Source organism: Pelophylax lessonae (assembly GCF_965119305.1).
Source record: "Pelophylax lessonae genome assembly, chromosome: 5".
Lineage (NCBI taxonomy): Eukaryota > Metazoa > Chordata > Amphibia > Anura > Ranidae > Pelophylax > Pelophylax lessonae.
Window position 1 is genome coordinate 28,431,628 of NC_138772.1, and position 27,851 is coordinate 28,459,478.

Below are 27,851 nucleotides of genomic sequence, written 5' to 3' on the forward strand. Positions count from 1 at the left end.
ATTTACGTCGGTACTTTGACGCTAAATACCAGGGTTATGGCAACAGTAGCTGCCATAACCCCAGTATTTTTCTAAACGGCGGGCGATCAGCTTTCAGATAAGGGTTGTCCCAGCAGTGGATTCGCTGCGGGATCACCCTTTCAGTGCAGCAGAAGAGGTGCCCCCCCCCCCCCCCTTCACGCCGCGTCCCGGACGTTTTCCCCGCTTACTGGACCCACCGATATCGGAGAAAACTATCCCGTCCACACTACTCACAGACAAGAAGTCGGGTGAAGGCAAGATGGCCCCCACTCGACTCTATGGTCTTGGAGGACCAGAGCGATGTCAAACGCCGTTGCTTAGCAACCGGTTTAAAAGGCCGATTTTTTTTATTTATTTTTTTCCAGCTATTTTTTTTTTTTTTTTCTTTTTTAGTGTACTTGTGAGGTGTGAGGTCCTGTCATGCCTATTTCTATTACAAGGAATGTTTACATTCCTTGTAATAGAAATAAAAATGATCAACATTTTTTTTTTTAAAACTGTGTAAAAATAATAAATAAAATAAATGGGAAAAAAAAATTAAAGCGCCCTGTCCCCGTTAGCTCATGCACAGAAGTGAACGCATACGCAAGTCCCGCCTACATATGTAAACTGTGTTCAAACCACACATGTGAGGTATCGCCGCGATCGTTAGAGTGAGAGCAATAATATGAGCCCTAGACCTCCTCTGTAACTCTAAGCTGGTAACCTGTAGAAATTTTAAAGTGTCGCCTATGGAGATTTTTAAGTACTAATGTTTGTCGCCATTCTGTGAGCGTGCGCAATTTTGAAGCATGACATGTTGGGTATCTATTTACTTGGCGTAACATTATCTTTCACATTGTAGAAAAAAATTGGGCTAACTTTACTGTTTTCTTATTTTTTAATTTAAAAATGTGAATTTTTTTCCAAAACAATTGCGTTTGGAAGACCGCTGCGTAAATACGGTGTGATAAAAAATATTGCAACAATCTCCATTTTATTCTCTAGGGTCTCTGCTAAAAAAACATATATATATTGTTTGGGGGTTATAAGTAGTTTTCTAGCTAAAAAAAAATGATTTTAGCTTGTAAACACCAAGTGTCAAAAATAGGCCCGGTCTTAAAGTGGTTAAGCTCCGCTTCTGTTTTGCGTTTTTAGGAGCAGTTTTCTGGCAAAAAAAAAAAGCTGAACGCTCCTAAACACTAGTACAAAAAATGCTTGGAATTAAAGTTTTTTTTTTTTTCCTGCCAAGGGCACTGGGGTTTTACCCTTACAATGCAGTTTGCCCTGTTTCAAGTCTGTCTGAGCCACCCGCACCAGTTTCTATTTTAGTGAGTTGTAGAAACCGGAGCAGGTTCTGCATTTAATTAACAAAGGGATTGCTGCAGTTCTTAATATAGAAATCTGCCACAGATCTCTGCCAGATTGGACCTGGCATACAGAATTTGAACTGTCAGACAGCTGACTTGCCTCTGTCCATGCGGTAAATTACATACACAGGCTCCTTTCCCTGCCTACATGCCCCCAGCAAATGCAGGGTTTACAGCCTTTTCCAGAGATGTATAGTAACTAAGTAGAACTACTTCACTACTGCACTTAAAGCGGAGTTCCAGCCATTTCACTCACCTGTCCAACGGTCCAGCGATGCGGCCGCCCGAAGCCTCGATCCTCTCCCTCGGCGCTGGCATCACTGCTGTGGGCACCCGGCTGTGACAGTTTGCGGCTTCACAACCGGGTACCCACTGCGCATGCGCGAGTCGCGCTGCGCGTCTTGATTGGCCGGCAATCTTCTGGGACCTCTGACATGTCCCAGAAGATTGCAGGGAGGGAGGGGGAGAGGAGAACTTCCGCTCAGGGCGCCGCGGCGCTCCGAGCGGAAGTGGGAGTGGGTACCTGTCAAAACTAGGTACCCCCCCCCCCCAAAAAAATGACATGCCAAATGTGGCATGTCAGGGGGTTAGAATACCTAAAGCGGAAGTTCCACTTTTGGGTGGAACTCCGCTTTAACTACTGAAAGGCGGTATCTGTACTTTCCTAGAGTAGAATTTTTTTCTCCTACTTCCACTTTTACTTCACTACATTTTTTCGATAAATTCAATACTTCTACTCCGATATTTTTTTTTTGTGGTGCATAGTTACTCGTTACTCTTATAAAAATTACCACTGCCAGAACAGTAGATGGCCGGTTTCATGAAGCTCAAAACATGTGTATTATCAGCGCATACGAAAATAAATGCTACTGTATGTATAAATAAAAGCTGCATTTGAAATAATAAAAAACAATATGATGTTCAAACTTTTGACTTCTTTCTTTAATAACTACATAACACAGTACTTGTACTTTTACTTTCAGTACTTGAGTAGCAAAATTTAAAAAAAAAACTACTTACAATACTGAAGTACAAAAAATGTTGAATACTTTAGTACTTCTACTCAAGTCACTTTTTGATCGAGCACTTCCACTTCTACTCAAGTCACTTTTTGATCGAGCACTTGTACTTCTACTCAAATCACTTTTTGATCGAGCACTTGTACTTTTACTCAAGTATGGGTTTCAAGTACTTTATACAACTCTGGCCTTTTCCTTACTCTCGCTCTCAGCTGAGCTGGTGGTGGTGGGCGAGGAGGGCAGAGGGAGGCAGAGCAAGCAGCTTCAGCTCTCCTGTTCTCTGCTCTATCTGGCAGGCCAGGATCTGTTTAATTTTCTCAGTTTAGAAGAGTAGTGCAGGCTTTCTGCCAGTGGCACTCTTTAACTTCCACCCACTGGGTTCATTTTGCAAGGACAAGTCTGCTCATCCTCAGCTCAGGATGTGATGACAGAATTTCTGGAGTGAGCGATCAGTGGTCTCCATTCACAAGGTGTTCAGCCAGGCAGGTTAGTGAACACACATTCATTTCAGTCAACTTAAAGCTGAACCCCGGGCACAAAACCTTCATTTACCCAGGGTTCACACTTGTGCAATGTAGACATTGCATGTGATTCACACAGGAATTACACCGCTTTACTGTGCAAATCACATGCAATGCCTGTGCAGTGAGATTTCAGCCATCGCATGCGCAACAAAATGGTGCAGGACCCTCACTCCCCCCCCCCCCCCCCGCACCTGAATTGCAAAGGCACTGTGTTTTGTGATCTGTTTCGGGGTGTCGTTAAGGTAACATTGACACTTGCAGGAGACTGCATTGATGCGGTGCGATTGCAATGCAATGCGGGAAACGCACAGGATTAGCTGCATTTCCCGCATCGCATAGCCAGGGCTTAAAAGAGAAGTTTGGGTTTGGTGTTTTCCCCCCATTGGATGCAGCATCAGGTTTGATGCTGTACAGCCAAACAAGCTTTCCTCGTACTTCTCTTTTAAATCTATTCCTCAATTGCAACAGAGGTTATAAATCCATTTTCTGTGCACCAAATGTTTTTGAAAACCCAGCTATTATAAGGAGGTGTGACATCATCACTGTGTTGTACAAAGTCAGCTGTCAGCGCTTATGTGGTCTCGAAAAAGCAGCATGCAATATGTGTCAATATACAAACACAAAAAGTACATGGAAAATAATAAAGCAGCGCTATGAGAATGATAGTGATACTCTTCAACAAGTATACAAATGTGCATAAACAAAGCAAAAAAAAGTTTAATGAAAATTATCACAATAAGTGAATTAAAGTCTTTAACCCCCCCTGGCGGTATTCCTGAGTGTGGCTTGGAGTTAATTTTCAGTACCAAAAGCGGTAACCCCCGAGCCACACTCGGGATTACCCCAGAATGTTACTCACCTTCCCTGCGATCCCCCGCCGTCCTCCCCGGGGTCCTCACAGTCTCTCCCGGCTCTGTGCACGGCCTATTGCCGGCACTTGTCTTCCGGTTCCCTTCCCTGCGAGCGTTGCGACGCAGGGGGGGGGGACCGGTGGCAAATTCAAAAATGTAAATACACCAAATGAGATAATACAAAGTTATGATCCTAGCGGATTACACTGTATCATCCCATTTCACCACAGGATTTCACCTGGTGACTTTTCCAGTGCCCTGCCTGTGCTTTTTCAGTGCTTTGTGCCTGGAAAATAGAGAACGACCATGGCGCCCAAAAAGCGTTCTTTTTGCGCTAAAGCGCTTTTAGACGAACTGGAAAGAACTGAGCGATAGTGATTGGTGGGAAAATTCGTCATCAGGTATGGAAAGTGACGACAGCGACGATTCTGATGTCTCTTTCTGGCACATAGATTGTGGAATTTGGGAAGGATATCAAATGATTCTTCAGAATTTCCAATGGAGCGATGTGCCAGAAAGATACATCAGAATCATCGCTGTCGTCACTTTCTGTACCTGATGATGAATTTTCCCACAAATCGCTATCACTCAGTTCTTCAAGTAACTCTGTTTCGCTGTCGCTGTTTTCCAGTTCGTCTAAAAGCAATTTTGCGCAAAAAGAACGATTTTTGGACGCCATGGTCGTTCTCTATTTTCCAGGCACAAAGAACTGGAAAAGCACAGGCAGGGCACTGGAAAAGTCACCAGGTGAAATCCTGTGGTGAAATGGGATGATACAGTGTAATCCGTTAGGATCACAGCTTTGTATCATCTCATTTGGCGTATTTACATTTTTTAAATTGCCGCCGGTTCCACCCCCCTGCGTCGCAACGCTCACAGGTAAGGGAACCGGAAGGCAAGTGCCGGCAATAGGCCGTGCACAGAGCAGGGAGAGAGTGTGAGGACGCCGGGAGGACGGCGGGGGATCACAGGGAAGGTGAGTAACACTCTGGGGATCACAGCTTTGTATCATGTCATTTGGTGTATTTACATATTTTTAAATTGCCGCCGGTTTCACCCCCCTGCGTCACAACGCTCACAGGGAAGGGAACAGGAAGACAGGTGCCGGCATCGGCCGAGCACAGAGCGGGAGGACGGCACACCCGAGGGGCAGGAAGGATCGGCAATCACGTGGCCACTATGATTGGCTGTCAGTGTTCACATGACCAGGAGGCGGCCCTGCTGGCTGGCAGGAGGTTAATCACATAAAATCCCCACGGTTATAATTAGGGCCTATGTACATGGATAATCTCAAGCACTTTTTTACATTATAACATATTTGATTTGTTTTTGTTTTTTTTGCAGTTGACAAAATCTTCACAACTCCCCGAGAAAGATTCAAGAAATGGGATTAATGTGATTCGGTCCATGGAAGTAACTCCAGTAAGTTGTTTCCGTTCAAAGTTCTAACCAAAGTATACAGGGGTGTCAATGGGGTGAGGTATAGGCAGTAGGGGGGCCTGGGCCTGGAAGGGCTGCTTATGGGTGGTCCCTGTGCACCATCTGCTATCAAGCAAAAAAACAGAGATTGGGGAACTTGTTCACCGGTACACTTGGAAGTAGTAGTGGCAGTGCCTGTGTCCGCTCTGTGGTTTGTCAGGTTGGTGTTGCTACAGAATAAACAAATGGTTACCGCCCACACCTGTAACTGGTCTCAGCAGCATGAAGCATTGGAAGGGCAATGCATATAACAAGACACAAAAATATTCCAAGCTCTCCTTACCGACCAGTCTGCGACCAACCAAATTTACCTGTCCAACAGTATGCATTAAAAACAGGTTTAGTTCCAAACATTTGCAAATACATGCGTAAGCCACAGAGCCCCGACAAGGCACCCCATTATCTGTGGTCTCAACTCTAAATTCTGTGAGTCTCCAACAATGGAATTTATGAATTTTATGCAATAATAAAAGTTATTTAATCTAAAGGTATTGAATTTTAGAATAACATGTGTAATTTAATCTTTGGACTTCTACTATCGATTGTTTTTTATGCAATGGTATCCTTTTAAATCCTAATATAAATTTAAATCTATTTATTGGCATCTACTATTGGCTTTTTAATCTATATTGTCATCTAGAATCAAAGATGCAAAGGTTTTGCAGCCAAAGTCTAGAGCGTTAACCCTAGCAATATGTATGAGCTGTGTTTTTTACACAATATAGAAATGTCCCCAGCAAGCACCCTTATCCAGTGGTGGGATTCAAAAATTTTAGTAACCAGTTCCGACTTTCCCAGCAGAATGACCAGCGTGCCCCCTTTAAATGCACAGTGACCAGAGTGCCCCCTTTCAATGCACAGTGACCAGCGTGCCCCCCTTTCAATGCAGAGAGACAAGCATGCCCCCTTTCACTGCACATTGCCCCCAATGAGTGCCAGCCACAGCATTGCCCCCAATGATTGCAGAGTGCCAGCCACAGCATTGCCCCCAATGATTGCAGAGTGCCAGCCACAGCATTGCCCCCAATGATTGCAGAGTGCAAGCCACAGCATTGCCCTCAATGATTGCAGAGTGCCAGCCACAGCATTGCCCCTAATGACTGCAGAGTGCCAGCCACAGCATTGCCCCTAATGATTGCAGAGTGTCAGAACACAGCATTGCCCCCAATGATTGCAGAGTGCCAGCCACAGCATTGCCCCTAATGATTGCAGAGCAGAGTGCCAGGCACAGCATTGCCCCCAATGATTGCAGAGTGCCAGAACACAGCATTGCCCCCAATGACTGCAGAGTGCCAGCCACAGCATTGCCCCTAATGATTGCAGACTGCCAGCCACAGCATTGCCCCCAATGATTGCAGAGTGCCAGAACACAGCATTGCCCCCAATGATTGCAGAGTGCCAGAACACAGCATTGCCCCCAATGATTGCAGAGTGCCAGAACACAGAGTTGCCCCCAATGATTGCAGAGTGCCAGAACACAGCATTGCCCCCAATGATTGCAGAGTGCCAGAACACAGCATTGCCCCCAATGATTGCAGAGTGCCAGCCACAGCATTGCCCCCAATGATTGCAGAGTGCCAGAACACAGCATTGTCCCCAATGATTGCAGAGTGCCAGCCACACATTGCCCCCAATGATTGCAGAGTGCCAGCCACACATTGCCCCCAATGATTGCAGAGTGCCAGCCACACATTGCCCCCAATGATTGCAGAGTGCCAGCCACACATTGCCCCCAATGATTGCAGAGTGCCAGCCACGCATTGCCCCCAATGATTGCAGAGTGCCAGCCACGCATTGCCCCCAATGATTGCAGAGTGCCAGCCACACATTGCTCCCAATGATTGCAGAGTGCCAGCCACAGCATTGCCCCTAATGATTGCAGAGTGCCAGCCACAGCATTGCCCCCAATGACTGCAGAGTGCCAGCCACACATTGCCCCCAATGATTGCAGAGTGCCAGCCACAGCATTGCCCCTAATGATTGCAGAGTGCCAGCCACAGCATTGCCCCTAATGATTGCAGAGTGCCAGCCACAGCATTGCCCCCAATGATTGCAGAGTGCCAGCCACAGCATTGCCCCCAATGATTGCAGAGTGCCAGCCACAGCATTGCCCCCAATGATTGCAGAGTGCCAGCCACAGCATTGCCCCCAATGATTGCAGAGTGCCAGCCACAGCATTGCCCCCAATGATTGCAGAGTGCCAGAACACAGCATTGCCCCCAATGATTGCAGAGTGCCAGAACAGAGCATTGCCCCCAATGATTGCAGAGTGCCAGAACAGCATTGCCCCCAATGATTGCAGAGTGCCAGCCACACATTGCCCCCAATGATTGCAGAGTGCCAGCCACACATTGCCCCCAATGATTGCAGAGTGCCAGCCACACATTGCCCCCAATGATTGCAGAGTGCCAGCCACACATTGCCCCCAATGATTGCAGAGTGCCCGCCACAGCATTGCCCCCAATGATTGCAGAGTGCCAGCCACAGCATTGCCCCCAATGATTGCAGAGTGCCAGCCACAGCATTGCCCCCAATGATTGCAGAGTGCCAGCCACAGCATTGCCCCCAATGATTGCAGAGTGCCAGCCACAGCATTGCCCCCAATGATTGCAGAGTGCCAGAACACAGCATTGCCCCCAATGATTGCAGAGTGCCAGAACACAGCATTGCCCCCAATGATTGCAGAGTGCCAGCCACACATTGCCCCCAATGATTGCAGAGTGCCAGCCACACATTGCCCCCAATGATTGCAGAGTGCCAGCCACACATTGCCCCCAATGATTGCAGAGTGCCAGCCACACATTGCCCCCAATGATTGCAGAGTGCCAGCCACACATTGCCCCCAATGATTGCAGAGTGCCCGCCACAGCATTGCCCCCAATGATTGCAGAGTGCCAGCCACACATTGCCCCCAATGATTGCAGAGTGCCAGCCACACATTGCCCCCAATGATTGCAGAGTGCCAGCCACACAGCATTGCCCCCAATGATTGCAGAGTGCCAGCCACACAGCATTGCCCCCAATGATTGCAGAGTGCCAGCCACACAGCATTGCCCCCAATGATTGCAGAGTGCCAGCCACACAGCATTGCCCCCAATGATTGCAGAGTGCCAGCCACACATTGCCCCCAATGATTGCAGAGTGCCAGAACACAGCATTGCCCCCAATGATTGCAGAGTGCCAGCCACACATTGCCCTCAATGATTGCAGAGTGCCAGCCACACATTGCCCCCAATGATTGCAGAGTGCCCGCCACAGCATTGCCCCCAATGATTGCAGAGTGCCAGCCACACAGCATTGCCCCCAATGATTGCAGAGTGCCAGCCACACAGCATTGCCCCCAATGATTGCAGAGTGCCAGCCACACATTGCCCCCAATGATTGCAGAGTGCCAGCCACACATTGCCCCCAATGATTGCAAAGTGCCAGCCACACAGCATTGCCCCCAATGATTGCAGAGTGCCAGCCACACATTGCCCCCAATGATTGCAGAGTGCCAGAACACAGCATTGCCCCCAATGATTGCAGAGTGCCAGCCACACATTGCCCTCAATGATTGCAGAGTGCCAGCCACACATTGCCCCTAATGATTGCAGAGTGCCAGCGATCCCCCCGCACTTACCTCTCTCGCAGCTTCTCTTCAGTCCCCGGCTCCCCGCGTCTCCGAGTCTTCAGTCCTCCCGCGGCGCCTCCTCCTCGTCCAATGGCACGGTGTTTGCCTTTCGGCCAATCAGGAAGCGGGAGGACCCGCTCCCTGATTGGCCAGGAGGAGGATCCATGTGACAATAGCGAATTCTCATTCGCTATTGTCACAGAATGGGCGGGTCGGGCGCACTGCTCCGCTCCTTGGCCGCCACGTCTGCGGCTGCGTGGTCCGAGCGCGGGACATTCAATTGTACTGCGCTTGGACGCGCAGAGGGATTCAGCCGGTTCTGCGAACTCGCAGAACGTTAGTAACCGGTTCTATGGAACCGGTGCGAACCGGCTGAATCCCACCACTGCCCTTATCTTTAGGGCTGAACCCAACAAACCTTTTAGGAATGGGCGGATCGGTAACTGATGGACTTTGATTGGATGCCGAGGGAATCACAGTCTCCATATAAAAATTGAGGAAAGGTACGGTCACATGATCCCCTGATGACGTCAGCACGGACTGACGAAACGTGCGTCGGGAGCTTGAGACCGTAAACTTCCGGGTTGGTGGAACGCAGTCGTGGAGTGGCGTTCATACACTCCAGCTACCGTGATTTAACTGATGTACAAAGCGAATCTGCTTATGGATTGTAGTAAGTGCAATACATGGAAATAAATGCTTGTTTGAATTGACATACTGCACCATGAGAGCTTTTTTGTTGCCTCCCTATATGTCCTGTATTGGGATCCCATATCTGGTCTGATTGCATACTCCTGTTATTGAGAGAATCTGATGCGGATGGTTGGTTTTTGTGTGGATCATTATGCCTGTGTGACCCCCTATAATCAAGGGGTCATATCCTTCTGGTAAGGAGTACCTTATAAGAGCACTGGGTGAAAGTGTGGAGGTGGAGGCTTTGGAATCTCACTCCTATCAAGTCTGTGCTTCTATCAAACTGCTCCTGTTAATCACCTAACCTTTTTTGATATTTTAAGCACCAAAAGACTTTTACAATAATTTATTTGCACAAGTGCACTTTTCATTGTGAATATTAATGTGTTGAGCGCAATATTTTTTACCATTAATTCATTTCTCCAACAATGGAATCACATGCATTTAAATAGACAGGTGTAGGGCTGGTATACCTGAAGGGAGCCCACCCCTTCTTAAAGGCACAGGGGCACACTGCCTATACACTCAGCCTATAGCACCATGGCAGCAAAGGTGTCAGTGTGTTGCCTGGCCAATATAATCCATAGCACAAACAAATGGGGTTACTGCCCATACCTGTAACTGGTCTCTGCAGCAAGGAGCATTGAAAGGGCAACGCATATAACAAGACACAAAAAGATTCCAAGCTCTCCTTACCGACCAACCAAATTGACCTGTTCAACAGTATGTGCTAAAAACAGGGGTTTAGTTGCACACATTTGCAAATACATGCGTAAGCCATGGTGTTGCTACAGAGCAGGCTGCGGAGATAGTGGGAGAGGAACTGTCACCCTGTGAACACGAGGGAGAGAATAGAGACCCCAACCCTCAGTATCTGTAACAATGGAGAGGAAGAATTTGTTTCTTTGCATGCTGTCCCAATAGTTGCCTTTCCAGACCACAATGCAAGCATCTCAGCAATGCACTAGCTGGTAATTTGTAAATACTAGTCCTGATGCTGGCAGATCAATAGGGATGGAGGAAAGTTACCAGGGAGTGAAGTACAGTACTGGCAGAGAGTCATTTCTTATATGTATTGAAAATTGCCTGGAGAGGGTCACTGGGTGGGGGATGAAGTTCTGGGAGGGGGGGATTTCTGCTGTGTGGTCAAAATTGTGGGGTGGGGGATGATGTTGAAAAACCAGGAGTAGGACCTTATTGTAGCCAAACCTCTGCTTAAGAAAATCGTACCACACACAGAAAGCAGAACAATAAAAATAAATAAGGAAAAAACCCTGGAAGGAGGGCCTGATCACATGATCTATCAAAGTCATATAATTTACCTCTCTAATCACAGAGCTTGTCTGCATTAAAGGAGTTCTATGCTTCAGTTATGAATGGACACAGGAGCGATTGAGATACTGATCACTCACTGTGTTCATTCAGAACAGGAAGAGGCAAATTACATATATACTGGCTTCTTCTCCTTTTCTCCCATTCTCCATCCTGATACATCCCCCACAGCAGCTGGCAAGAAAGGAGAGAAGGGAAGGCACCAGCACTGCTGGGGGGGTGGGGGGGGGGGGCTGGGGGGGGGGGTCTGTGGCACATGAGGTGATTAAAGCGGAGTTCCACCCAAAAGTGGAACTTCCGCTCTTTTGTTTCCTCCCCCCTCCGGTGCCACATTTGGCACCTTTCAGGGGGGAGGGGGAACAGGTGCCTGTTTTTGACAGGTACCCTTCCCCACTTACGGGATACGCCGCCGCGGCACCCCCCCTCGGAAGTTCGGCCCCCTCTTCCCTCCTCCGCCGCCGAGCCAATAGGAATGCACAGCGTGCTATGCGCATGCGCAGTAGGGACCTGCCCGTGAAGCCGCAAGGCTTCACTGCCGGGTTCCCTTACCGGCAATTGCGGCGGCAGCACCCAACGGTCGATGGAAACATCAGCTGCAGTGCCGACATCGCTGGACTCCAGGACAGGTACGTGTCCTAATATTAAAAGTCACCAGCTACAGTATGTGTACAGTATGTGTAGCTGCTGACTTTTAATTTTTGGAGGGGGTGGAGGGGAAGGCGGAACTCCGCTTTAACTCCACTAAACTCCACTAAAAAAAGTTGGTGCAAAGCACCTATCTCCTGCGCTCTAAGAAGTAATCTTCCAACCACATCCAGCCACACCCCTGTGGCTATTGAAGACCTTCTACTTGGCTGCTCTTGAATACTTCGGCCTTGCAGCCCCTTTCAAGACCAGGGTAGTCTGAGACCACTAAAATCGAAGAAACAAACACACGGGCGCACCAGCCTAGTGCATTATCCTCCACAAAGATTTTATTATTAAAAGGTGTAAAGATACTCACTAACAAATTCTTGTTACAAGCATATCAAACAAATGTGTTGCCATCAGCATCAGAACCAAAGGGTGTATCGTCCTCTGGAGCTTGAAGGCTAACGGGTTTCGAGGGTTAGCCTCTTCCTCAGAGCCGCCATGTGCATGCCTATGGTAGCTAGCTTTTTGTGGAGAAATAATTATGAAAACATCCAGCAGAACCTTCTCAAATGTATCTCTCTTCAGGCAGAAAGTTCGGAAATAAAAGCGTTACAAGAGAAGCTGGCAGCTGCTAATCTAAAGCTAACAGAATATCGCAACCAAATCCAGACTACAAAACAAGAGCTGAAAATGTCTCACAAGGTATAGTACAGCATCTCTCCTCTATATGTGTGGTGTTATAGATGTGACAGGTTTGTGGATGTTTTTTTTTTTTTTACATTTTATTATATTTTGAGAAAACGATAAGTACAAGGAAAGAGGATGTTTTAACAAAAATTGTTGGAAAAGCAGAAACAATAAACATATTCAATTTTTAGCTGACAACGTGCCTTGTGTTCCACCAAGTGCATAGTCCGGTCCTTTCTGACTGTTTTTGGGCTACTTTTGTAGTCTCTATTGTATGTATTGCTTGTTTATAATGAAAGGTATGATGGTCATTTGTAGAATCTATAATGCAAGCTTTGGGGGCACGTTTGGTACTTTATAAAGCCTAAGGAAGGAACCTAAGCTTACTAAAAGGTATCACTTAAAGCGTAACTCCACTGTTGTTGAGAAAAAAAACATTCCCCTCTGGGTGATCTCTGTACAATACAAGGATTAGAACAAACTTTGTTGCAGATTCCTACCTTTTGTTATTGTGAAGAAATCATTGTTTGTTCCTCTGTGCTGAGTGGGTCTAATGGGAGTGGTTTCATCATTATCTATCAGCTGTGGCAGCTGCAGGTCTCTAATGAGGAAATCTGCTGGGCCTGCATCCCTTTAGACGTGTTCCTATTGGGAGTATCTCACCAATAATTACATTTTTGTTGCAGGGGATGCCAGAAATCTGACTTGTATCTTAGGCAGACTTCTGGGAAAATTTGTGAGCCAATCACACAAGCAGGAAATGATGTTTCTGGGGGTGTGGTCAGTATACATTCTGTGTACAGAACACCTCCAGGTGGCCATATTGCATTTTCAGAAAATGACAACAGCTGCAGATTGAAAAGGAAAGGTCATTTTTAATAACATTCAATTACAATATGACTTGTGTCACAATTGTATACGCTATATTGTTTTTTCTTTATTTGCTATTTTTTTTCCCCACGAAAGTGGAGTTACCCTTCAAGCTCCAACGTTTTTGCATTAATTAATAGCTAACACAGACTAAAAGACTTGCATAGTCTTACCCATACCTCTCAACTTTTTGAGATGGGAACTAGGGACACCTATTAACAATAGTATGTAGGCATAGGACACACCCCCTGCCACGCCCCTTTGAAGGAGAATAATACAAAAAATGATAAGTTAAACCCACAAGTGCTTTTTTTTTTTTTTTTTTTTTTACCACTACTATTCCTTTATATTGGCTTTTAAAAATTTACAAATGCAGCAACTTAGAAACTGGATGAAAGGTTTAGCACTGGGAAACACTTTTTTGAAAGATAAAAAGTCAATTTTATATACAACTATATAGATCAGACCAAAAAGAGGGACAAATGAGGAGGAAAGAGGGACTTTTTTCCAAATCAGGGACAGTCCCTCGAAATCAGGGACAGTTGGGAGCTATGTCTTACCCGATGCCCAGGCTGGTATGCTGAACCTTATATTTTGCCCTGGTTGATATACTGAGCCTCACCTGATAACCAAGCTAGTGTTTAGAGCCTTGTCTGGTGCCCAGACCAAGATGCTAAACCTTTTCTGGGGCCCAGGCTCTGTCCTGAGCATTATTTGGTTTCCAGGCCACTGTGCATGGTGTAAAAGCAGTGTGCTGAGCCTTATCTGATTCCCAGGCTGATGTGATGAACCTTATCTGGTGCCCAAGCCAGTGTGCCAAGCTTGATTTGTAGCACAGGCCAGTGTGCTGAGCCTTAACTGTTACATGGCGCTTTTCCACTGCATGGAACCGTAATGGTTCGGCACGCTTTTGTGCTTTTCCACTGCTGGTACCGCATGGTATAGTGTCGGAATGGTTCGGTACGGTACGGTATAGGTTTGCTTTTCCACTGCATGGAACCGAACGGTACGGTACGGCTCTGAAAAACCAGTACCTACTGGATTGTGGTTCCAACAGGTACCAAACTGGTACCATATCCCACAATCCTTTGCATGCAGTCACTACTAGCCACTGATTGGTCAGAGAATCCCACCCACCCCGTTGTTATCCCACCCACTTAACTTTAGTACTACTTTAGTGGAAAAGCAAACCTATACCGTACCGTACCAAACCGTTCCAACACCCTACCATGCGGTACCAGCAGTGGAAAAGCAAACCGGGCCAAGCAGGGCCGAGTAGAGCCGAGCCGGTACTTGCAGTGGAAAAGTGCCATAAGACCAGTGTGCTGTGCCTTATCTGATGCCCAGCCCTGTGTGATGAGCCATTTCTAATGCCAGGGGCCAGAGTGCTGAACCTTATCATGTTCTGAGTTTGGTGCCCAAGCCAGTGTGCTGGGAGTTACCTTGTGCTTAGACCAGTGTGCTAAACCTTATTTGATGCCCAGGCCAGTGTGCTGAGCCTTATCTGGTGCCCAGGCCAGTGTTGAGTAGGGTTGTCACCTCATCCCTCTGAAACAAACCCATATTATTTATACAGGTTCCGGTGCTAATTTAATGCAGGTAAGGCACTAAGTGGATTTAATTACCACCTTAATCAGCCACAGAACCTGTGTAAATAATATGTGTTTGTTTCAGAGGGATGAGGTGACAACCCTACTCAGCACTGGCCTGGGCACCAGATAAGTCTCAGCACACTGGCCTGGGCATCAAATAAGGCTTAGCACACTGATCTAAAGGGAAGAGGTGACAACCCTAGGGCTGAGCCTTGTCTAGTATAGAGCTGAACATGCTAAGCTTTATCAGGTACCCAGGCCATTGTGCTGAGATATTCACATAGACGATGAGAGCTTGCACTCCAACTTGAAACGATAACGATATATTGATCAAGATGACAGATAAATATTATACAGAGACAGGACCAAGGTTAACGCGTTTCATGGAGTTAGATCCGCTTAGTCATAACCATGAAAATGCAAGTGGAATAGCTGCTCAAATAGTATCCAAACACTTGAAAACTATCAACACAATTGCAGGCGGCTTTGTCAATTAATGACCTACATGTCTCTTGCAGCAAAATGCTCCACAAAGCGAAAACATTTTAAACAGACAGAGACAGATAAAGATGTCTGTCTGTTTTTATTTTTTTGTACAATATTTGTCTGTCATCTTGATCAATAAATTGTTATTGTTTCAAGTTGGAGTGCAGTCTCTCATCATCTATGTGAATATTGCTGCCGGAGTTACGGATCTGACGTGCACCCGACCGCTGATCATTAGACTTTGCACACCTGAGCGGCTCTCTTCCCCTGTGAATTTCCATTGTGCTGAGAGTTGTGGTGTCTGGTTTAATAACATGTCAAGCCCATTCTAATATCTTATGCTATTTGCAGGTTCTTATCAATGAAGTTGGAGAGGATGTGAATATTCCTCACCTAATTTCCACATCTGGAAGTTGGAGAGGCCGGGCGCAGCAAATTCTAGCTCTGCAGGGCAGGGTGAGTCTAAAACCTGTGGACTGTTATTTCTGAGGGAGTTTCTGGAGTGACTTAACGTGTTACTAAACTTACAACAGCAAAATCAGTCTGTATATGCAGTAAAGCATGCTTGTTATACTCACTGTGGAACCTAAGGGGTTAATCCTCTCCATTTTGTAAAAAGACTGTTTGATTCTGTCTTCTATGATCCTCCCCTCCACTGTCCCCAAACCATCTCCTGATAAGACAGAGCCTTTGGAGTCACTCTGCTCATCATGCTTAGTTTGGTGTGTATTGCTAGAGAGTTTTTTTTTTTCTTGGAGGGGTGCATGTGATCAGCACAGGACCAATCAACACTGTCCAGACAGAAGGTCAGGGGTTCTGCAGCCTCCTAAGGCAGTCAGAGTAGAATGAAAACTCCTCCTATAAGCTTTAACCAGACACTGATAGAAGTCACAAGGCTGCTATATACTGCTGATTAGAAAAGGTATTTAGTTTATATTTACTAAAATAATTGAATTTCCATGTTCTGTGTACTGTGGGAGAGCAGATATAGTGACTGCAGGCTCCTGGGTTTAGTAACACTTTAACTGGTGTTTTTCATTGTTCTTTATGGTTTCCTTTTCTATGGTACCATATCATACCTCCCAACTTTCTGAGATGGGAACGAGGGACACCTATTAGCAAAGGTATGAGGGCATAGGACACGCCCCTTTTAAAAGAGAATTGTACAAAAAATTGGATAAAACCACAAGTGCTTTTTTTTTTTGCCACTACTATTCCTTTATACTGACTTTTGGAATTTAGAAATTGGATGAAAGGTTAACACTAGGAAACACTTTTTGAAAGATAAAAAGTGCATTTTATATATAACTATACAGATCAGATCAAAATGATGGACAAATGAGGAGGAAAGAGGGACAGAGGGACTTTGTTCTAAATGAGGGACAGTCCCTCAAAATCAGGGACAGTTGGGAGCTATGCCATATGAGTGCCCCTCCTCCATGGCCATTTCTGAAATAAAATCAATGTAATGTTGTCCATACTCTATGCAGGTGCGGGAACTGGAGAGCCAGCTGGGCCAGATAAGGAGTCCCATGAGCGAGTTCAGTCTGGAGGAAGAGATGTTGGGGACATCCCGGCGATTGCCTGCTCAGGAGAAGAACTTGTTTCGCTTACGAACGTTGGAGAAAGAGAAGAAAGAATCACTGGAGGTAATATAGACAATTAAAGTGGAGTTCCACCCTAAATTTACACTTACCTCTATCTTCTCGCTCCGGGTCACCTGAAAAACAAATGGATAATCGCAATTTTTTTTTTTACTTACCTTGTAGAGAACATATACTTACCTTACTTCCTTCTTCCTCCCCTCGGCGGCCACGGCGATTCGTCCCTTCCTGGCTTTTGCAATGATTCCTGGGAGCTGAACGTCATCGCTCCCAGGAATCATTGCGCCTGCACCTGCCCCGACGTCAGTTCCGGGGCGCGCGCGTCATTCCCTTCTAAACAGCTTCTGGGCATGCCCAGAAGCTGTGGAGGGATGACGCGCGCGCCCCGGAAGTGACGTCGGGGCCGGTGCAGTGCATCGTGGGTCCGAAGAAGAAGGAAGAGGACGCGGAAGAGGATCGCGCTGGCTTCAAGCTGCCCACACCTGAGATGGCAGCGCTGGACAAGACATTTTCAAGGTAAGTATTTCTCCCAAAAGGTAAGTGCGACCCGGGACAGATCAGAGGCTAGTCATTGTGGAATGTGCTAGCCCTGACTGTCCCGGGGGTATTTTTATAAAAAAATGTATAACCAGGGTGGAACTCCGCTTTAAGACAGATATTGTGAGAGCTGCAGGACAATATAATGAATGTTATTAATATTTGTCTTTATATAGTCAGCATAATCCACAGAGCATTAAAATGGGCATATTACCATTCATATCAGTTCCAGGGGAGCCTAAAACCTTTTAAATTGATAAGTCAATTAACCCAGCAGCAGATTTGTGTGGTTTTCCTTGCACAATTCAACAAACATGGGGAGGACTTGAAAACTTGGTGGAATCAGATTCAAGAACCCAAAAAAGCATCACTCAATTGTGCGAGTTCAGCTGAACTCGCACGACTTCAAACTTGCATGTTATTGCGAGTTCGGGGGCGATTTGATAGACATTTCTGCGGGTTCCTGCACAGATGTCTATTGAAATCACCCCCGAAGTTTCCAAAAATAGCGCAGAAACTACTTTTGAGAATCGGTGCGACGCCGCAAAATCGACGTCGCACCAAATCCAACGGGGCTGTTTCAGGCAATAGGCTCCGATTTGGCATGCGATTTGAAATGTCAACTTGCATGTCAAATCTGCCCGATGTGAACGGGGGCTAAAACTGGAGAGTGAAATATCGGGTGCAGCTGTGCACAGGAGCCAATCAGCTTCTAGCTTCAGCTTGTTCAGTTAAGTTTTGACAAAAAAAACCTGGAAGCTGATTGGTTTCAGTGCACAGCTGCACCAGATTTTGCACTCTCCAGTTTTAGTACAACCCCTCTGTATCTTTCTCTCCTTGCAGGGGAGTAACGTAAAGTAATGCAAAGAAACAAAATTGTGTTTAAAAAAAAAAAAGAAAGAAAAAAAAAATTGCTAGATCAAGGCTTGATCTAGGTCAGGGTTAGTGTTAGGGTTAAGGTAGGGGTCAAAGGTCACGATTGGGATCAAAGATCATAGTATATTTTAGGTTAAGGTAGGGGTCAAAGATCACGGTCAGTATATTTTAGGTAGGTTTTTTTAAAAAAAATCGCCTTCTTAGATTAGTGTCAGTGTGTTTAGTTACATAGTTACATAGTAGTTGAGGTTGAATAAAGACAATAGTCCATCCAGTTCAACCTGTGTAGCTGTGTGTGGCTGTAATCATCTCACATACCCCTGAATGTCCTGATCCTTGAGATGTAAGTCTAAGAGTCTTTTGAAAGCCACCATACTACCCGCAGAAACCACCTCTTGTGGTAGAGAATTCCACAATCTTGTTGCCCTAACAGTAAAGAACCCCCCGCGTTGCCTGAGGTTAAAACGCTTCTCCTCTAATCGCATTGTATGCCCTCGAGTCCTCATGCAATCCCTTCGAATGAACAGCTTTTTTTCTAAGCTGGGATCCCCATTAAGATATTTATAAATTGCTATCATGTCCCCCCTCAGACGTCTCTTCTCCAGGGAGAATAAATCGAGCGATTGTAGACACTCTTCATAGTCAAGGTCCTCCAATCCCCTAATTAGTTTAGGGTAGGATAAAAAAACACCCATGTGACCATGTACACGTCACACGTGAACACCATGTTTTTTGTGTAGGCTACACTGAAAAAAAGCCAAAGCTGGGATCCTTTCTTTGTCTATGGCAGCCTTTCTCAACCTCCTAACATGGAAGAAATCCTAAAAACCTTCGCTTCCCAAGTGCATCAATGAGCCTTGGCCGCCCATAACCCTGTTGCTGGTATTCCTTCCTTGGGCCACTTTTGGTCGGTCCTGACCGCTGCAGACCGGGAACATCCCACAAGAGCTGCAGTTTTGGAGTTGCTCTGATCCAGTTGTCCAGCCATTACAATGTGGCCCTTGTCAAAGTCGCTTAAATCATTATGCTTGCCCATTTTTTTTTTTTTTTTTTCTCCTTGCAAAACATCAACTTCAGGGACAACATGTTCACTTGCTGCCTAATATATCCCACACACTTTCAGGTGCCACTTAGCAAGATATTCAATGTTATTCACTTTACCTTTCAAGTGGTCATAAAGTTATGGCTGATCATTGTATAGTGCTGCAGAAAAAGATGAGTATGAATGAGTTTGAGGTCTCAGCTTATTTCTGAAGTGTGACAAACGTCTCCAGATGCTTGTTTCTATATTCTAACCTCCCTTATGATGATATCAGCTATTATCAGTTTGCCTGCTGTGGGCAGAATAACTATTTTTACTTTGACACTACTCCCGATGGAAAAGCGCTGAATGTGGAAATGAAGGTTGATGATGAGGAGACAAATGCTGCTTTTACCACTTACACACGTAATCTTATACCTACAGCTAGAAGAATTTATTGTCACTATTCATGTGATGGTAAAGCCCCATCCATTGATATTGCTGAGATCTATAACGCTTCCCATTCTGCACTGAATACTCAGATACTGAATAATGATATTGCTTTCTTTATTCTGAGCTTCTTTCTAGCAGAATATTAGAGGGAAATTATTTTATTGTGCATGTAACATGCTACAAGCATAGTTCAGGTGATAGACCAGGGGTCCCCAAATATTCATAACACAAGTCCTTAAAGTGGTCCTAAAGGCAGGCGATTTTTTTACCTTAATGGTAGTTACCACCCCTCCCCAGAACCAGTGGCAGCCCGTCCATTGGGGGCGCAGGGGCGCCGCCCCCCCCCCATCCATCCATCTGTCCCCCTAATCTACATGCAGGGCGCCCAGAGTTGTATAAAGTACTCGAAACCCATACTTGAGTAAAAGTACAAGTGCTCGATCAAAAAGTGACTTGAGTAGAAGTACTAAAGTATTCAACATTTTTTGTACTTAAGTATTGCAAGTAGTTTTTTAAAAAAATTTGCTACTCAAGTACTGTGTTATGTAGTTATTAAAGAAAGAAGTCAAAAGTTTGAACATCATATTGTTTTTTATTATTTCAAATGCAGCTTTTATTTATACATACAGTAGCTTTTATTTTCGTATGCGCTGATAATACACATGTTTTGAGCTTCATGAAACCTGCCATCTACTGTTTTGGCAGTGGTAATTTTTATAATTGTAACGAGTAACTATGCAGCACAAAAAAAATAAATATCGGAGTAGAAGTATTGAAATCATTGAAAAAAATGTAGTGAAGTAAAAGTGGAAGTAGGAGAAAAAAATTCTACTCTAGGAAAGTACAGATACCGCCTTTCGGTACTTAAGTACAGTAGTGAAGTAGTTCTACTTAGTTACTATACATCTCTGAGGGCGCCCGACACATGGATTCCAATGGGGTTTTTTTTTTTTTTTTTAAAGCACGTGATTAGAGGCTATAATAGGCTTCAAAAAAAGGTGGGCTGGGGGTACAGAGCACTGTGCCCTGAGCAGTGGTGGCTGGTGATCAAAAATTTTGGGGGGGGGGGCGCAAACAGAAAAATGTAATAGGCATTGCTTTGCGGCAAAAAACTCTGTAAAAAATTGCATGACTTTGAGGTCACAAAAGTGTGAAAGGGGCCTTCAGTAATCAAGGTGTAGTGTGCCCCCTTCAATGCAGAATGACCACAGCATGCCCCCTTTCAATGCAGCAGAGAGACCAGCGTGCCTCCTTTCAATGCACAGTGACCAGCGTGCCCCCTTTCAATGCGCAGTGACTAGCGTGGCCCCTTTCAATGCACAGTGACTAGCGTGCCCCCTTTCAATGCACAGTGACTAGCGTGCCCCCTTTCAATGCAGAGTGAACAGTGTGCCCCCTTTCAATGCAGAGACCAGCGTGCCCCCTTTCAATGCAGAGACCAGCATGCCCCCTTTCAATGCAGAGACCATCGTGCCCCCTTTCAATGCAGAGACCATCGTGCCCCCTTTCAATGCAGAGACCATCGTGCCCCCTTTCAATGCAGAGACCATCGTGCCCCCTTTCAATGCAGAGACCAGCGTGCCCCCTTCAATGCAGAGATCAGCGTGCCCCCTTTCAATGCAGAGTGAACAGCGTGCCAAGCTCCCCGACGAGACCAGTGCACTTACCTGTAGCGGCGGCTTCTCTTCAGTCCCCACGTCTCCTCGAGTCCTCCCGCCTCCTCCTCGGCCAATAGGTCTGAGGACCCGCTTCCTGATTGGCCAGGAGGAGGATCCGTGTGACAATAACAAATTTTCATTCGCTATTGTCACACAATCGGTGGGCTCGGGGCACACTGCTCTGCGCCCCGGGTCCACCCTTTGCTGAAGCCTGTTAGAGCCTCTGCCTCTAATCAGGTGATTAAAAAAAAAAAGCCCCATTGAACTCCATGCGTCCGGCGCCCCGCATGTAGATTAGGGGGCCAGACGCATGGATAGGGGGGGCGGCGCTCCTGCGCCCCCAACGCACCGGCCGCCACTGGCCCTGACCCACCCAGTTGTGTGACAAAAACGAATGAATATTCACTGTTGTCACATGGATTCTCCTCCTTGCCAATCAGGAAGCGGGTCCTCAGACCCAATTCCCGATTGGCCGAAAGGAGAAGCCATGCTATTGGCCAAGGAGGAGGAGGAGGGAAGAGATGCAGGGGAAGCCCGACCCACAGAGGAGACTGAGGGGGAAGCCGCCGCTGCCTGCCCTCCACATGGGGGGGTATGGTGAGGTCTGGGGGGGGGAGAGTATGGTGTGCGGGCTGGTGCGGTCTGTCTGCCCCCCCCCCCCAGCCCATGGAGCACCAGCCGCCACTGCCCAGAACCGTCTCCAGTGATGTGGATGAGAGCAACAGCTCTCTCGGCTCTCTCTCTCCTCATTGGACAGAGAGGCAGCAGCGAGAGCCATTGGCTCCTGTTAATCACAGCTAGCAAGGATAGAACCGGTGAGTGTAAAACTAGGTTTAGAATGACTTTAGGAGGGACTGTGACCAGTGGGAACGTACAATGCCCCAGGCTCATTGGTCAGGTGGAGTAAAAAAAAAATTCCCTGGTGCCTATGATAAGCGTGGGAAGGAATAATAAACCATCCTTGTTGTCAGTAGGAGTATTAGTCTCCCATCGTTGGTGTCAGTGGGAGAAATAATGCCCCATTGTTGGTGTCAGTGGGAGCAATAGTGCCCCACCCTTGTTGTTAGTAGGAGGAATTGTGCTCTAACATTGGTGATAATGGAAGGAATAGTGCCACATTGTTGGTGTCAGTGGGAGGGATCGTGCCCCATGATTGGTGTCAGTAGGAGAAATTATGGCCCGACTTTGGTGTCAGTGAGAGGAATTGTACCCCATCATTAAAAGTAGCACCGTCCTATTTTTGATGTCAGAGGGAGTAATTGTGCCCCGCTGTTGGTATCAGTAGAAGGAATAGTGCCCCATCATTAGTGTCAGTGGGAGAAATTACAGCCCAGCTGTGGTGCCAGCGGGAGAAATAGTGCTACATCACTGGAGGTAGTAGTGCCACATCTTTGATGCCATTGGGTGGAATAGTGCCCAATCTTCACTATGTCAGTGAAAGGAATAGTGCGCCATTTTCGGGGTCAGTGAGAGAAATTGTGCTCCACTGTTGGCGTAAGTGGGAGAAAAAAAGAGTGTTTCATCATTGGTATCATTGGAAAAAATTGCTCCCTATTGCTGGTGTCAGTGGGAGGAAAAGTGCTTTAAAGTGGGAGGTACTGTATTGGGCCCCTTTGTTAGTGTTAATGGGTGAAATGATGCTCCGTACTTGGTGTCAGTGAAAGGAACGGTAACTTATTGTTGGTGTCAGTGGGGGGAAATTACTCCCCATAATTGCGGTCAGTGGGAGAATGTGTACACAAAGGGTCATTTAAATGGAAAAAAAAGCCACAGGTTGGGGAACACTGCTATAGACTATGGGACTTTAAAGGTGGTGTGGTTGTGGCAGAGACAGACAATCAACAAAAATCGGTTAAAAATACAAAGTTTAATTCATTTACAATGTAAAAAAATACAAAAAACACATCCCGTGAGTAAAAATATGTGGACATTAATCCATGATAAAATTAATACAGTTGATACAAATACTGAGATGTTTCGAACCAAGAGATACATGGGGTCACCTACCTGACGCTGCAGCATTCCAGATCAATATGAAATACTTTTTGCTCTTGAGGCTGGGATCGTTCATTTACCATTGCTGGATTTGACAAATTAGCCAGCCGCTTTGTCCTGGCCCGGTCCAGTATCCACCAGCCTGTGAGGGCATGTAATACCCCGCGCCCGCATAGGACTCGGGGGTGGTCCAATATCGCCTTGCATGCATGACCATGCCCATTGAGTTAGTCTACAGTGTCAAATCTCTTGATACTTATCTGTTGAACTATTTGAGAGGTCATAAGTCGTTTGGTCCCTGACTAAGCCATCGAAATGGCGAAACATGTAGGACCTCGGTGACCCCATGTATCTCTTGGTTCAAAACATCTCAGTATTTGTATCAACTGTATTAATTTTATCATGGATTAATGTCCACGTATTTTTACTCACGGGATGTGTTTTTTGTATTTTTTACATTGTAAATGAATTAAACTTTGTATTTTTAACCGATTTTTGTTGATTGTCTGTCTCTGCCACAACCACACCACCTTTTAAGTCCCATACCCATTGGTGGTTCTTTGGCTGCTTAGTCAGTCCATCGAACACCCTCTTTCCTTTTCTCTAACTCTAACAGTTTATTGGGGACGTGGTGGTATTGGTTGGCAACAGGTGAACCTATGTCAGTCATCCAATCTTTTTCTTCTGTACTGCTATAGACTACTTCTAACACGTTTCACTCTCAGAAAAGCATCATCTCAGTTTCCCTTATGACTATTTGTTTGAAAGGCGACAAAAAACATTTCTCAATCAAAGGACCTGCTGGTAAGCAGATTCAAACACTTCTTTGCTTATCATCAACCCTCTTCTTTGTTCAGCAGAGGAGCAGACTGGGCCTAAAATGTATCTATAGCCACATTTTTTTTCTTTGTTTTGTTTTGGATGGATTGGGGACTCCTGTCAGTTTTTTTTTATTTTTTTTTATATTTTTTTTTTTTTTGCTGAAGCAGTTAGAAATGAAGCGTTGGATTAAAATGTATTATTATATCGGGACAAGGCACAATGACTGCTCTCAGCAAAAACAAGGTGGCCTTCATACAGGGTGTCCAGATTTCAAGGTTCACATGTATAAAGTCTAATGAGAGCACCAAAAGTGCTGAAAGTCCAAAAACATTTAATATTAACATTGGCTCACAACCGACCACATAGAAAAGCCAACATGTATTGGGGGCTAAAAACACTTTCCCCTTTTTTAGAGCTTAAAACATAACTGGGCAATTATGAGGATGCAATGTGAGCATGCAGTAAGAGTTGCTTATATGACTTAAAGTTCTGTTTCCTTCGTACTGAAACTCTCTAATACAGAATACTAACATACAGAGACTGATAAGGAAGAATCCTTCCTCCGTGGTCCCGCACACCAAATAGATCCTAACCTGCACACTGGAGATATCATAACCTGCACACCGGATAGATCATAACCTGCACACTGGAGAGATCATAACCCTCACACCAGATAGATCATAACCTGCACACCGGATAGATCGTAACCTGCACACCGGATAGATCGTAACCTGCACACCGGATAGATCGTAACCTGCACACCGGATAGATCGTAACCTGCACACCGGATTGATCGTAACCCGCACACCGGATAGATCGTAACCCGCACACCGGATAGATCATAACCCGCACACCGGATAGATCATAACCCGCACACCGGATAGATCATAACCCGCACACCGGATAGATCATAACTCACACACCGGATAGATCCTAAACCGCGCACTGGATAGATCCTAAACCGCGCACTGGATAGATCACAAACATCCATGTGTATTGCACAAGCCGTCTACTATGGCAGTGACAGTCCCCACCATAGGATTGCTCCCTCTAATACATTTCACCCAATCAGGGGGTAGTTGTAGACTGCTCCAATTGGCTGCATTGGCATGGCATGACCTGCCTGACACTAACTGCCTACAAGTACATCCTCCTTTGTGAAATGATAGACTGGTGCAGTTTCCACCAATTATGCCAGTTTATGATGGTTGTAGCTGGACATTTGGACATCCACCAGGCTGAAGGCAGCTGCCTAGGTTTCCTTGTGGGGGATCCAGATGTGCTAATGTTAACATTGCTGATCAACTGTTATTGTTTTTGAATACGAAGGCCTCACATGGATCCACCTGCTCAGCGAGGGATCTCGCCGCTGATCCCCGCTGATCAGGCAGATGACAGGTCCATGTCCGCTCGGACCCAGCCCGCTGTTGTCTATGGGGCGGACTGCTTGTCTGTTTCCATCTAAATTGTAATCCAATCTGATCTGCCGGTTGATGGCGAACATTCCCCATTCGTCAGTTTTTAATGGATCGGATGCCGGCGGGTGGCAGCGGACACATGTCTACTGACATCCGCTGCCCCTGAGAGAACAATGGGTGGTCCAATTGGATCTGCCTGAAAAGTGGACAGGCGGACCCGAACGGTCCGCTGGTGCGAAAAGAGGCCTAACATTTTGCATTAATTCCTAAAACTTACCTTGGTTACTGTGTGTTAACCGATTATACAGACACTAACTGCATAGTTGCCACAATTTTTTTAAAAAAATTACTTTAATTAGGGGAATTATTATCCAGTAATGTTGCAGGAGTGTCTCAGCTGCCCGAGACTCCCCTCCTTGATGACTGAGAGAGCAGTGTGGCACAATTGGCTCCTGCTGCTGTCAATCAAAGTCAGTCAGCCATTCAGAAGAGAGAGGGGCGGAGCCGGGTCGTGACTCCATGTCTGGTGATTGGACACAGGGAGCTGTGGCTCTGCTCGGGTGCCCCCATAGCAAGCTGCATGCTGTGGGGGCACTCAACAGGAGGGAGGGACCAGGAGAGCCGAAGAGGGAAGGACCTGAGAAGAGGAGGGTCTGGGCCACTCTGCAAAACCAACTGCACAGAGCAGGTAAGTATGATATGTTTGTTATTAAAAAAAAAAAAAAAAAAACATGAGACTTTACAATCACTTTAACTAGGTAACAAATTATTCTGCACAGTAGTAAACAAACTGAGGAAAAACACTACAGGCAGAAAAATGAAAAGTGATGTATGGTTAAAGATCTTATGGGTACATTTCTCTTCTGGGTCACAGGAGTACACTAGTGCTTCCCTGTAACCCAGAATCAGATCCACCCCCCTCCCCTACGAGGCTCAGCCAGCTGCTGTCAGGCACCTGGATGGATCCTACATTATTGTCAGGATACATGTAGAGATTGGACCAGCTCTGTGATGTCAGCTGACAGCGCCAATTAAGTTAAAGTCCCAGCTTGTTCTATAACAATCCACCAAAGCAGGCAGAGACTTAAACCTAATTGGGGGCAGCTGTCATGCAGGGATTACACCGCCTGCACCCGAATCTGATGAAATAGTCCCCTTTCTGCCCCTGGACCCCTACTGAACAAATAAGGCTCTATGAGACTGCCCGGGACAGATTTGTGGTGGGACATTTTTCTAAAGGCCGTTACTGTCCCGGCAAATATGGAACAGTTGCCAAGTATATAACCGGCACATACTGAAGGTGTCATTTAGTTGTAGATCTGTTATTATTCCTATATTCCTTTTCTTGTTGTTTCCATGTTGTCTCGTTGTTATAATCCTAGAGACTGACCGGGGAACATGACACTCTCAAAAGGGAACATGAGGATCTGAAAAAGAAGTTTGAGGCTTCCAAAGCCAGGAACCGATCTCTGTCCAATGATCTGAAGACCCTCAAGTTGCAAATGACCACACTGCTGGACAAAGGGAAGCATGACGATGAACTCATAGATGCCCTGCTGGTACTGTGTGTTGAATTAATAGTATTTTCAGAAAGTTTTTAGTTGTAAAAGAGATCAGGATGAGTCTGAATAATTTAGGCACACTTTTTTTTTTTTTTTTTTTTTTTTTAAAGTCTGTTTTTTTTGTATTATTTATAAGAATATAAGTACATGGTCACAGCCATCTTTTTTCATTACATACTCTTTCTTGCTTCACAGCACTGCACCATGGTTGTACTTTACTATTCAGTGTAAGGCTATCAGACAGCTGCCTAACTAAAAACAATGCACTCCGTGTGCGGTGGATATTTTGATAGATGTTTGTTTAGCAGTTATAGTACAACCCCTACTAAACTATTAGTACTCAATCCCCTCCAAAATCACAAAATAACACACTCAAGTGATGATATATATACAGTGGGTACGGAAAGTATTCAGACCCCCTTAAATTTTTCACTCTTTGTTATATTGCAGCCATTTGCTAAAATCATTTAAGTTCATTCTTCTTCCTCATGAATGTACACATAGCACCCCATACTGACAGAAAAACACAGAATTGTTGACATTGTTGCAGATTTATTAAAAAAGAAAAACTGAAATATCACATGGTCCTAAGTATTCAGACCCTTTGCTGTGACACTCATTTATTTAACTCAGGTGCTTTCCATTTCTTCTGATCATCCTTGAGATGGTTCTACACCTTCATTTGAGTCCAGCTGTGTTTGATTATACTGATTGGACTTGATTAGGAAAGCCACACACCTATCTATATAAGACCTT

General features: G+C 45.7%; 1 protein-coding gene across 1 annotated transcript in view; it reads left to right on the forward strand.

Moving 5' to 3' along the window:
* Positions 1 to 27,851, forward strand: part of CCDC13 (coiled-coil domain containing 13) — an 80,787-nt gene that overhangs the window by 17,741 nt on the left and 35,195 nt on the right. The window contains exons 5-9 of the mRNA XM_082257623.1: positions 5,109 to 5,186; positions 12,100 to 12,216; positions 15,501 to 15,605; positions 16,640 to 16,798; positions 26,916 to 27,092. Coding sequence (XP_082113749.1) covers positions 5,109 to 5,186; positions 12,100 to 12,216; positions 15,501 to 15,605; positions 16,640 to 16,798; positions 26,916 to 27,092 — 636 coding nt within the window. The remainder of the gene's footprint in view (positions 1 to 5,108; positions 5,187 to 12,099; positions 12,217 to 15,500; positions 15,606 to 16,639; positions 16,799 to 26,915; positions 27,093 to 27,851) is intronic.